Genomic DNA, 13,703 nt, shown 5'->3' with positions numbered 1-13,703 from the left:
GCTATTTTGAAAAGGCTACATACATACATACTGCACGGTTCTAACTATGACTTTCTGGAAAAAAGCAAAACTGTGGAGCAGTAAAAATGTCAGCAGTTGCCAAGGTTTCAGAGGAAGGGAGGGACTAACAGAGCACAGGGATTTTTAGGCAGTGAAACTATTCTGTGTGATATGGTAATAGTTGGTATATGTCATATGTATGATAAATGATACATTTGTCAAAACCCATAGAATGTACAAAAAGTGAACCCTAATACAAATGATGGACTTTAATTAATAATAAAGTGCACGGGGGAAGGTTATAGCTCAAGTAGTAGAGCACATGCTTAGCATGCACGAAGTCCTGGGTTCAATCCCCAGCATCTCCTCTAAAAAAAATAAATAAATAAGTTAACCTAATTACCTCCCTCCCCAAAAAACAAATGAACAGAAATAATGTATCAATACTGAATTACCAATTATAACACCTTAATGTATCACCTTAATGCAAGATGTTAATAATAAAAAAAAAAAAAATAGGGGAGGGGGAAGAGATACATGGGAATTCTGTTACTTTCTGCTAAATATAAAACTGCTCCAAAAAAATAAAGTATTAATTAAAAAAACAAAAGAATAGACACCTTTTTGTCTTGTGATAAGACCAACAAGGAAATACAAGATGTGAACACCACTGTAAACAAACTATATCTATGGATATTATAGAATACTCTACCCTAGAGCAGCAGAATGCACATTCTTCTCAGCAAACATGGAACAACTCCAGGAGAGATGATATGTTAGACCACAAAAGAAGCCTCAAATCTTTTTGAATAATTGAAACTGTGGAAAATATACTCCCCAGCCAAAATGGAATAAAATTAGAAATCAGTAACAGAAGGAAATTGAGGAAATTCACAAATATGCAGAAATTAAGAGACTCCTAAATAACCAATGGGTTAAAAAAAGAAATCACAAAGAGAATTTTCAAATATTTTGAGATAGACAGCAGGTAGAAAAAACCCAAATGTCCATCAGCTGATGAATGAATAAACAAAATGCAGCATATCCATACGATGGAATATTATTGTCATAAAAAGGAATGAAATATTGATGTTATATATATACATGGATGTTTCCTTAAAACATTTTATGCTAAGTGAAAGAAGCCAGTCATAAAAGATCACATATTATATGATTCCATTTATATTCAACAGGCAAATCTAAAGAGAGAGAAAGCAGATTAATGGTTACTTAGAGAAATGAAAGCTAGAGGGGTGATAAAGTATACAGGGTTTCTTTTTAAGGTAATGAAAATGCTCTAAAATTGACTGTGGTGACAGTTGCACATATCTATTAGTATACTGAAACCCAATGAATTATGCACTTTAAATTAAGGGTAAGTTGTATGGTATATGACATATCTCAACAAAGCTGTTAAAACATGCTTTAAAATAAGCCAGTTAAGCTTTCAACAAATTAAGTATAAATAAATAAACCAAAATAAATCTAGGGAAATAGTAAAAGATGAAACTGCAATTAACAAGTTAAATGACAGAAAGCAATAGAATTAAATCTAAATCTAAGAGCTGTTTCCTAGGATGAACAAAATAAATCCATAGCTAGTCAGATAAACAGAAAAAACATAACAACACAAAATCAGGAATGAGAAATGGAAATAACCACAGATACAATGGAAAAAATAAAGAATGCTATGTAGCACTCCATTATAATTAACTACAAACCCTTGCTAAAATGATTTGCTAGAAAAATCATAAATTACCAAAATTAACCCAAGGAAAGTGAGAGTATATATAGATTTTAACCCTGAAAGGAATCCAGAGGCAAAGTAGTTTCACCAGTGATAATTTTTCAAACATGCAAGAAAAATTCTTACATTTCTTAAACTGTTCCAAGACACAGAAAAATAAAAATCTTCCCAGTGTCTTGCATGAAAACGGCATAATTCGGATGCGAAATTTGACAAAGACAGGTCAAGAAAGCAATTTTTTAAAAACTTAAAACCATAATCATTATAAAATATCTGAAAATAAAATCCAGTACTTCCTTAAGAGAAAAACACACTATAATTGATAGTTTTTATCCTAAGAGCACAAGAAAGGATTAACACCAAGAATAAAATCTGTATTAATAGCTCAAAAAAGACTAAGAATTGTACAGTGTAGATAAATTTGGAGATAAAGAGCAAGAAGGAGAAGGGGTTCAGGCCTGAGTTCTTTCCTTCTATGAAATGGTAACCTGCTGATGGGAGGATGAACACTGCATGAGGGCTAGAGGATGAGAGTGAAAATGCAGAAAAAGCTGAGGGAGGAAACACAAAGATTTCCAAGCACTGTTGATGACCCAGTTAAAAGCTGGAGACTACGAGGTGAAAGGGTACGAACTTCCAATTATAGGATAAATAAGTGCTAGGGATGTAATGTACAACATGATAAATATAATTAACACTGCTATATGTTGTATATGAAGACTAAATCCTAAGACTTCTCACCACCAGAAGAAAAAACTTTTTTCTATTTCTTTAATTTTCTATGTATATGAGATGATGGATGTTCACTAAACTTACTGTGATAATCATTTCATGATGCATGTAAGTCAAATCATTACACTGTATACCTTAAATGTATACAGTGCTATATGTTAATTATATCTCAATAAAACTGGAAGAAAATAAATAATAAAAATACAAAATAAAAAGTTGGAGACCAACAATTTCTAGTGATACCAATACACACAATTATTTTCCCCAGTACAGTTCAGAAATTTAGGCTCATGAACTACAAGGAGAGGTATCTGAAATGGTCCATGTTTAGTGGTCTGCAGGACCAACATAAGACCAACAAAGAAAAGGTTCTGAAGCACCCACTTCCCTGAACTCTTAAAAAGACCCAGGTGTAAGGCTGGTCACATTTTGCATTGAACTTAAACAGTTTCATGCCTTAGCACAGTGTCACTAACCGGACTTGCGAACTTAATGAGTATCTTACACATTACCACTAGAACATCCTTATTGTCCAGTGAGAGATACATGAGAATGAATCAAATATTACAATTTTGTCATTTAACTTGAGACTAAACTGAATGAAATTAATGTTTTCTACCGCTTCTCTTCCTTTGACTGTACTGCATTAAACACCACACAACAAATTCATCTTCAAAACCTTTATAGTTCATAAATTTCTAGCAAGAGACTTAATGCCAGCAAATTTTAATGTCAGTGAACTAAAAACACTAAAAATTACCTTAATACTCTTTATATAATCTGAAAATTACCTTTAATACAGCACATCATCTATACCTTTAAATACCCTCCAGGGTAAATAGGAGAAAATACAATTTCTCTCAAAAAACAAACAAAAAGCACCTCTAAGGGAAAACACTCTGGGCTCTAAGAAGCAAGATTTTCTATTACATACAGATCACTGTTAAAGAGGATAGTAATTTTTTCACACTGGCTGTAGTAAGAGTTAAAGTGGTTTAATTAAAATATTCTTCTAGTAATATTAAATTTAAATATTAAAATTATTAAAATAAGAAGTCATAGAACAGAATTGAAGTTAGGAGACCTCATCCACAAGTGTGGCTTTAATTATGACCCATATGTAGATAACTTACAACTTGAAATCTCTAGCCCAGACCCCTCCTCTAATCTCCAAAACCAAACTCACAATCTTAACACCTATCACCCCCACCCCCAACACTGGCCACCACCCCACCACAAACTTGGCCATATTTCAATTATCTGGCACAACCATTTATCCAATAACCTAACACTTGGACACCTTCTTGCCCTCATGGTCCACATCTAATTCATTATTAGTGCAATGATAATGTATAATTAGTGCTATCAGTGTGATTATTTTACTTCTTAAATATCTCTCAAATCAGTCCACTTTTCTCTACATCCCAACAACACTTCCCTATTCCAGAATATCATCATCATTTGCCCGGCAATACTGCATTCTAACTAGCATCCCTGACTTATTACTGCTGCTCCCCACTTCACCCTGCTGTCAAAGCTGTTCTCTGCTACAGTGGTCTTTCTGAAAACACAGATCTTATCATATATACCTCTTTGTTTAAAACATTTTCAGCAACTTCCCAAAATTCCCGGAATAAAGCTCCCAATCCCTCGCAGAGTACAGGAATCCTTGAAGTCGGTACTCAACCCATACTGGTTTTTGGTTCCTTGAAAATGTCATGCTCTAACAGTACCTTTCCATGCGCCTTTCGCTCAGCCAGAAGGCTTTCCTTTCCCCCTCTGCCTGGTTAATCTTAACCTGTTTTCAGATCTCAGCTCTATCAAAACTTCCTCAGGGAAGTTTTCCCCAGCTTCACTGACAAGGTCAGATTCCCTTACTGTTTGTTTTCAAAGCATCTCAGCAACTAACAGTTTTCCTTTTATTTATGTGACCAACTGAATTTTGCCTGCCTTTCCCTCTAGACTCTATACACTAGAAAGGCAGAGATAAGAAATGTTTGGGTTCACCAAGGTTTCACAGCATCTAGAACAATGTGTGGTCCATGCTCAGTAGCATATGTTCAATTAATTAAGTACCAACCGGAATATTTACCAGGCAAAACAACAACTTCAGCTCTTTAATGATCAACAGTCTACGGCGTGTCCAGTAGAACTTTCTGAAATGATCAAATTATTATACATCTATACTGTCCAATTACATAGCTACTAGTCAAGTGCGGCTACTGAGCACTTGAAAAGTGGTTAGTACAATTTATATTTAAATGTTAACAAATTACGTTGTAAAGAGCCACACGAGGCTGTGACTTCTGCACTGAACAGCACAGGTCTATATAGTCTTTTCCGTCTTTTCTATTGTTGTAGCTTGCTGTTACACTCTGCACAGCGGACATCTTCTGTAAGGAACCGTCCTAGACAATAAAGCCTAGGCTTCTTTTTGTCCCCACAATGTACCTTTCACAGAATAGAAACTTAATAAATGTCTGATGACTTGCTATCCGAATTGTATAGAAAAACTTTTTTTTTTTTTTTTTTTTGCTCTCTGAAAGGGAATTAATTAAATGCAGTTATTTTCAAAATGATCTTCAGGAGCCAACCATAAAATCAGCTGTTTCTAGTTTCTCTGACTGTTGGGAGCTGCAGCGTTAAGCCTCCAGCATTTCTAAGCCCCTCCTACAGGCTGGGGACTCCTTTATTGCTACAAAAGAGGGGCCAGAGCACAGCTGGCGAGGAGCCTCTAGAGACTGACTACTCACGCGGTGTACACAATTCACACTTACTCCCTCAAGGGGAGTCCCGCCCTCCAAGCAAACTAATCTCCTACTTGTCTCCTCAGCAAGACAGTCCCCGGGCAACCACCCTCTCCACCCGTACACGCCCCCTTTCTCCTCCTTCTGGGTATGATAAGCCCCACCCCCTCCCCAAAGCGTTTCTTTAACTACCCACGTTGGGAATCCTGTCTCCTCCGAACATCAGGTGCAGTTCAAAACAGCCGGGACCCGTCGAGGGGGAGGGAACAAGAGAGGTCTTTGTCAGAAAGAACGGGAAACTGTAAGCAGTCGGCCGGAACCTGGACAAGAACAGGGGCCCAGGAGGCGAGACAGCCCCTACTATCCTTTAAAGGCGCGCGTATTATCTGTCAGGCACCGGGACAGGCACCGAGCGGGAAGGAGCCGGCAGGAAGGAGCCCAGGGACCGCCCGCCACCCGGCCCGACGGCGGCCCACACGGTCCCCGGCTTCGGCTCACCTGCTCCGGCCTGCTCAGCTCGCCCTCGGAGTAGCGGTGCCTCGGGAGCGACGGCGGCGGCAGCGACCCGCCGGGGTGCGCCTGCAGCCAGGCCTTGGCCTCCTCGTCGTCCTCGTCGTCCGTACTCTCCCGACGCTGGCTCTCAAAGTTAAAGTCCGCGTCCAGCCTGCGCCCCTCCTCTTCCTCCACCTCCTCCACCATCACCACCTCATCCTCTTCCAAGTTCTCCGCCTCCTCCGCCTCCTCCTCCTCCTCCTCCTCCTCCTCCTCCTCGAGCTCGCCCGGCCACGGCAGGTCCTCCGGCTCCATGTTGGTGTCTCACTCTCGGAGGCTGAGGAGGAGGGGGGAGGGAAGGGAGGAGGAGACAGCCGACCGGCTGTTGCGGCCGCGCGCAGGCGCAAAGGCCACTGCCGCCTCGCGCCCCGCGGCGCGGCGCCTCGAACGGGGCGGGGCAGGGAGTGAGCGCGCGCGTTGCCAAGGACGCCCCGCGGGGGCGGGCGGGAAGGCCCGAGGTGCCTGGCTGGCTGCTGCGACGCCGACGCCTCCCCCTCGTCACGGCCTGGGATCTTGCTCACAGTGCTGAAAGCTCACAATAAACGCGGTCTGGGCTCCTGTCCCGGGAGGGGAGTCAAATTTAGTTCTTGACTGGGCTGGGCCAAAACTGGATTTTGCCCCTGCACCGTAGGAAGAGCAGACCCTGGGACAAGCACAAGATAACCAAACTTGCTAATTATAAATGTTTAAAGACCGAGTGCCTAATGTATGACAGGCTGTATCATGGGCACTTGAACCTAACGGTGGAAAAGTGTCAGAAGCAGTAGAGGGGTTAAGTAAGAACTGGGCTCTGGTATCAGAAAGATGGGAGTTTGAATCCTAACACGACCACTTAGCAGTGAGACTAAGCCCCGGGGAGACGAGTGTAATAGGCCATCTCAGGATGGTTTTGATAATTAAAGGAGGTAACCGATGTAAACGACTTAGTGGTAGGTATTATTCGTTGATTATTGTACAGTAACATTAAATACTTAGAGTTCTGTGAGACAAGGATTATTACCCTTTTGTATTTGAAGAATTTAAGGCTCAGAAAAATAACTTGTGCAAAGTCTCTTACCTAGTAAGTGGCTGGCAGCGCTATCCCAGGTCTTCTGTAAGTCCACTAACTGCCCTCGTCCAGGCCTATCAGCTAATAAAGGAAAAGAGAGCAAACATTTATGCTGATAGTACATACATTTTGGGGCTAGTAATGATTTTGAAATGCTTTAGAAACAAAGATTTCTCCACCTACCACTTAAGAACCCCTACAAAATGAATGACAAATTAGAGAATCTTGAAATGCTTTGCTATTACCTAAGGAGATAGCCACAATTAAAATGGAGTTCAGCAAAAATTCTTTATGGTTTTACTCAAAAGCAGAGACACATTGGCAATAATACTGATAATTTAGGGATATTGCCAAGGATGTGGGTCCTATAAACCAATGACTCAATCCTGGGAAAACTTCAAAGGTAGAATATGCACTGGAGCCCAAAGCCTCAGGGCTCCTTGAAACACCTCTAAATGAACTGTGAGTACATTCAAATACAATTCATGAGCTAGGTTGAGGCTTTTCCTTGCTGGAGAGGCATGGCTGTAATGGTAGGGAAAAAATTGCTTTATTTTATATTTCTGACTTGAGAAATCCCAATGTACCTTTCCAGTAACCGAATCACACATTTCACTGATACTGTCACTAAATAATTCTGTAAAGATTACCATTCACTTAGAAACCCCACTGTCCTTATCATCCACAAATATCAGGAAAAATAAAGAGAACTAGTAGAATTATAAAACTACCCATCAAAGGTCTCAGAAACCCTGAAACTTCCAAGGCCCAAAGAACTTCTACTTACCTTGATAGCAATAACATGAACCATCCTAGGACTTACATAACTCCTTCGGAGTTAATAACAGGCTGCCTCATGTATCTGGGAATTACTTGCAGTACTAGACTACCTTAATACAAGCTGATATGACTAATTGCTGCAGGGAACCCACACAATAACTCCTGCTTTATCAACGATGGGTAGAAGCTGCGTTTCCAAAGCACCCACCGAAGCAGCCTTTGCATGATCTGAAATGGAGATTTGGGCTTTCTGAAAAAATATCAGAAGAAAATTTCCCTTGAAACTCAGTGGAAAAGACCTTATTAGGCACTGTTAACAACTGATCCAGCAGTAAAATTCCAAGGCATTGATCTTGGCTTAATGTTTCCCAGCCAAAAATACATTCATCATTTTTCCTCACTACTGGACATCCATTCCACTGGAAGATCTCAGACTGAAAATTCTGAGTACAGAAATGGACAGCTTGTGCCCATGACAACAGAACAAAATTAATTTTATGATTCTTCAGCATCCTTTACCCTACCACTAATCTTGACTATTATTTGACCACCTTTTTTTTTATTGAAGTTTAGTTGATTTACAATGTTGTGTTACTTTCTGGTGTACAGCATAGTGATTCAGTTATACATACATATTCTTTTTCATATTCTTTTTGCTATAGGTTATTAAAAGATATTGAATGTATTTCCCAGTGCTATACATTAGGACCTTATTGTTTATCTATTTTGTATACAGTACTTTGTATCTGCCAATCCCAAACTGCTTATTTATCCCTCCCCCTCTTTCCCCTTTGGTAACCATAAGTTTGTTTTTTATGTCTGTGATTCTTTTTCTGTTTTGTAATAAGTTCTTTTGTATCATTTTTTAAGATTCCACATATAAGTGATATGATATTTGTCTTGGTCTGACTTACTTCACTCAGTATGATAATCTCTAGGTCCATTCATGTTGCTGCAAATGGCATTATTTTATTCTTTTTTTATGGCTGAGCGTATATATATGTGTGTATATGTATATGTGTATATATATACCCACACACACACACCATATCTTCTTTATACAATCATTTGTTGATGGACATTATGGACATTTATGTTGCTTTCATGTCTTGGCTATTGTATATAGTGCTGCTATGAATGTTGGGGTGCATGTATCTTTTCGAATTGGAGTTTTCATCCTTTCCAGATATATGGCCAGGAGTGGGATTGCTGGATCATATGGTAAATCTATCTTTAGTTTTTTAAGGACTCTCCATACTGTTTTCCACAGTGGATGCACCAAAGTACACTCCCGCTAACAATGAGGAGGGTTCCCTTTTCTCCACAGCCTCTCCAGCATTTATTGTCTGTGGACTTTTGAATGATGGCCATTCTGACTGGTGTGAGGTGATACCTCATTGTAGCTTTGATTTGCATTTCTCTGATAATTAGCCATATTGAACACCTTTTCATGTGCCTATTGGCCATCTGTATGTCTTCTTTGGAGAAATGTCTGTTTAGGTCTTCTGCCCATTTTTTGACTGGGTTGCTTGTTTTTCTGTTGAGTTCTATGAGCTCTTTGTATAGTCTGGAAATTAATCCTTTATCAGTCTAATTATTTGCAAATATTTTCTCCCATTCTGGAGGTTATCTTTTCATTTTGTTTATGGCTTCCTTTGCCGTGCAAAAGCTTATACATTTTATTAGGCCCCATTTGTTTACTTTTGCCTTTATTTCTTTGAGAGGCCAGAGGTAATTAGGTTTATTTATTTATTTTTAGAGGCAGTTCTGGGGATTGAACCTAGGACCTTGTGCATGCTAAGCATGCACTCTACCATTTGTGCTATTTTAAGGTTTCTGATCTCCTAGTTTAAGATGGCATTGCTATCCCCACCTCCTCCATCATTCTCTTGTGCTTAGGAGGCACAGTGTACTCAGAATCACCGCTCTCTTTTGGTGACTAAAGCTCTCTGCTCCTGCACTGACTGCATCCTTCCCTGGTTTCTTCCTTCCCAGAGGAACATATTCATCAGTGATTAGCCAATGCCCCAGGGACCCCTCCCCTTCTCTACTTCCATTACCTTCTGCTACCCGAGACCTACATCCCCAGGATAGAAGAAACGAAAGGGTTAATGCCTGTTATAGCTTGAGCCTCTGGTTTGATTGGTCTATACCCTTGCAATTCTAGCTGTTACATATTTTTAATACCACCACTACCTGGGGACAAAGGGGAGATGAGGCACTATTTGAAGAAGGAACAGAACCAATGAATTGAGAGATTACTATTAACTTAGGCTTACTTGAAGCCAGAGGTTAGTGAAGTTTTTAGTTTGTAGAAATATTGTGAATCTGCAGCTTGCCAGAGCTGTGCTCAGGGCAATCCATGGAAAGAGTCTCTGATAATCTTTGAACCAGAACATTTGAAGCATGTGGACCAGTATGGCAGTAACAGGAGTCATTAAACTAAGCCTACTGCCTGTGAAAGAATTGCAGGGTCAGCTGGCTTTCTCCCACCAAGATTCAGATTTTTAAACCCAAGCCTTTGAAGGTTCAGGCTTTTGTTTTTAAATGAGAAAAGAATATACACAGGCAGATTGCCTCAGGTAGTCAGGTTATAACGCAGCTAATCAAGTTACATTCTTCTTTAGCTACCTTTTAGTCCTATAAGAGTCTACATAACCTGGCTTCTACCCAGATACCTCCATATCTAAACTCCTGCCCATCCTTCTTGCTGATCCCACTCCACCCACACTGGTCTCCTCACTGTTCCACAATATGCAAAGCCCACCCCACCTCAGGGCTCTTGCACCTGCTATTCCAGCTGCTGGAACACACCACCCCAGAGTCTCTGCTCACATTATCAGAGAGGCCTTCTCTAATAACCCAATACACCCACACCCTTACCCAGGCTTTGTTTTTCTTCTTAGCACTTATCACCACCCAAAATTTGTTATTGTCTTGTTTATTGCCCCCTCCGCCACTGGGATGTAAATTCTGAGAGAAGGAATTCTGTCTGTTTTGCATGCTACCATGTGCCGAGTGCCTAAAACAGTGCCTGGCACAAAAGGAGGTGCTTGGTAAACATTGTTGAATGAAATGAATGGAGATTGTATTGAATTGGCTGGTCAAAGGATTCTGAATAGAACTTCAGAATAAATTTGGTTTCACTGAAGCTGATAAAGATGTCTGCCTACTAGGGAACCTTTAATTTTCTCTCCCAGCTGGTTCCTGGGGGTATTAGGTGAGCAGAAAATGAAATGCATCTCAGGTACTTGAGTGGGTGGAGAGGAAGCTGATTATAACCTGCAGGTGACTGCTAGTGGCAAATGTCCCTTAGAATGAGTTATTTCCACTGATGGCTAAATTAATAGCTTCATTTTTTATAATGCTTTTATCATCAGAAAAAGAAATTATAAAAGTTAATATGTGGCATATGTAGAGGGAAATTTTGTTTTATACATGCCTCTGTGTGTATGTATATATATACATATATAATAATTTTAGTATATGACAAACCAGTGAGGACAACCTAGATTATGCAGTAAGTTTGTATTCTTGTGACTACAAAATTACCGTCTCAACTCACTGACCCCCTTGAGGGTTGCTACCGCACTACTGAATCACAACAGGATGCTACTGTCAGCAATTGGGTACTTGACAGTGGTGGTAGCCAGATCAAATTTAGAGAAGGGAAGCCCATATTGTTGAGTTCATACATAGTATCCATCCCTGCCACCAGGACCACTTTCTTCAGGTGCCCATGAACATGCTCTGGAATGTATTCTAGGCACCTGCTAGCCATAGAAATTTTCTGTTTCTCCACTGAATTCCATGAATTACTACTTTCCTCTTCCTCAATATTAATTGGAGTCTGTCTTTTGCCTTATCTTGGTCTGATGATCAATTCCAAATAGCCCATATTTCTTCGAGGGCCTTTTACTTGGAACACACTCTCAGGTACCAATTTCTGTTCCAACTGGTGTTCTTTGGATATAAGCAATAGAGATGACTCTGGTCAACTTAGTTAAAAGAAATTTGTTGAAAAGATACAGTCTAGCTAACATACTATATGAATTAGAACTCCCAGTCAAATCACAGAATTGTGAAAGGTAAGAAATTGTTGTTGTTTTAAGCTATTAAATTTCTTAATGTTTTCTTTTTATATTGACATATAATTGATTTACAATGTTGTATTAATTTCTGGTGTACAGCATAGTGATTCTTTTCATATTCTTTTAAATTATAAGCCATTACAAGGTATTGAATATAGTTCCCTGTGCTATAGAGTAGGACCTTGTTGTTTATCTATTTTGTATATAGTAGTTGGTATCTGCAAATCTCGAAATCCCAATTTATCCCTCCCCACCCATTTCCTTCCCTGCTAACCATGTTTGTTTTCTATGTCTGTGAGTCTGTGTCTGGTTTGTAAATAAGTTCATTTGTCTCCTTGGGTTTTTTTTTTTTAAGATTCCACATTGTATGGTATTTTTCTTTCTCTTTCTGGCTTATTTCACATAGTATGACGATCTCCAGGTCCACCTATGTTAAGCCATTAAATTTTGAGGTGCTCTGTTACACAGCATCAGATAACCAAAACACCCACTTTATACAAAATAGTAGAAAAAAATACATGGGAAATTAAAATGTATAGCTCTAAAAAGATATTGATTTACATATATGTAATTACATATGCACATGCATAATATGGGGAAAAATAAGATGGCTGCTAGCATCCTCCTTTCCATAGCTGGGCACAAGTTACACAACACGACTATAATACTGTAATGTCTATTTCATGTTCCCTTTCAGCATGCGTCTCAGCCAGCTGGGCTCTTTTACCCTTGGGGTGACCCAAACCACCATTTCTGAGGGGTCCTACCAATATAGGATTGCTCTAACCTCCCATTAACTTTTATTACAGGGTATGTCATTGTTAGGAAATGTTCCAGAAGGTCACTTGTATTCCAGGCATATTCTTCTCTCACTCAATTCTATAGCAGTGTTCCTGTTTCTCTTTGATAATAATATTTCCCTCAGATAATCCTCAGCCAAACACTAATCTCCTTTTTGTCCTGTTAATCCAGGTACATAAGGAGCACAAAATGGTCAGGTGACAGTTTCAACTGTCAGGTGAGTGGAGCCCTTATTGTGTCCAATGGCGGAAAAGTTAATCCCTTGGGTACTAAGACCTCTAAACCAATAGAGCCAAAAACTGAAGGAACAAGAAGCAAACATTTAGATGTAATATTGAAAAGTAACACTACCACCGTCACCCCTTAGGTTCCGGGATGTGTTCTGACCGTAGGAGAAAGAGCACGGGATGTTAGTGACTAGTTCAGAGCACGTATAGCCCCCACCCCTACCCCACGACGGCCCCAGGTGTTTCCCAGCTGCTTCAGTAACTGAGTTTAATTGGCCACTTAGCCGTATTATAAGCTCAGCTGTGCCTGGGTGATGCGGTACATGATAAGACCACCAATTTCTGTATGTACCAGCCCATTGCCTTCTTTCTTAGCTGGAAACAGTGTTGTGCAGAACACCATGACCAGGAATAAGGTGTTCAGCACTTTCAAGGATGATGTTTGTAGCAGAAGCGTGATAAGTAAGAAAGACAATTCTCTATTTAGAATAAATGTCTATTGTAGTATGGACCATGACTGGCAGGGATCCAATAAATCAATCTGCCAGCAGGTGGCTGGCTGGTCTGTTCAGATTATGTTATCACATTAGGTGCTCACTATGGGTTGATTTGGTTGATTGGTTTTGGGTTTTCCCCCAGCTTTATTGAAATATAATTGACATATAAAATTGTGTAAGTTTAAGGTTTACAACATGATGGTTTAATACATGTACATATTGTAAAAAGATTACCACAATGAGGTTAATTAACACATTTATCACTTCACATAATTACCATTTTTGTATATATGTAATATTTCTTTTTCTACTCATTTATCAGCGGACGCTTAGGTTGTTTTCCTGTCTTTGCTATTGTGAATAATGCTGCAGTGAATACGGGGCAGAGATCTCTTCAAGACAGTGATTCCATTTCCTTCAGGTGTATACCCAGAGTTGGGATTGCTGGATCATACAGTAGCTGTATTTTTAATTTTTTGAG

The 13,703-nt window shown here is 39.6% G+C and overlaps 1 protein-coding gene across 3 annotated transcripts in view; it reads right to left on the bottom strand.

The window, feature by feature from the left end:
* The window catches only part of ALMS1 (ALMS1 centrosome and basal body associated protein), a 137,236-nt gene extending 131,188 nt beyond the window's left edge, over window positions 1–6,048 (bottom strand). For all 3 annotated transcript variants that reach the window (XM_074341320.1, XM_074341322.1, XM_074341321.1), the window contains exon 1: window positions 5,725–6,048. In XM_074341320.1, coding sequence (XP_074197421.1) covers window positions 5,725–6,033 — 309 coding nt within the window. In that variant the 5' untranslated portion in view covers window positions 6,034–6,048. The remainder of the gene's footprint in view (window positions 1–5,724) is intronic.
* Window positions 6,049–13,703: the final 7,655 nt, after the last annotated feature.

Source organism: Camelus bactrianus, chromosome 15 (genome assembly GCF_048773025.1).
Source record: "Camelus bactrianus isolate YW-2024 breed Bactrian camel chromosome 15, ASM4877302v1, whole genome shotgun sequence".
Taxonomy (NCBI): domain Eukaryota; kingdom Metazoa; phylum Chordata; class Mammalia; order Artiodactyla; family Camelidae; genus Camelus; species Camelus bactrianus.
The sequence above is the reverse complement of the archived record's forward strand: the minus strand, read 5'-3'. Positions and strand labels throughout refer to the sequence as shown.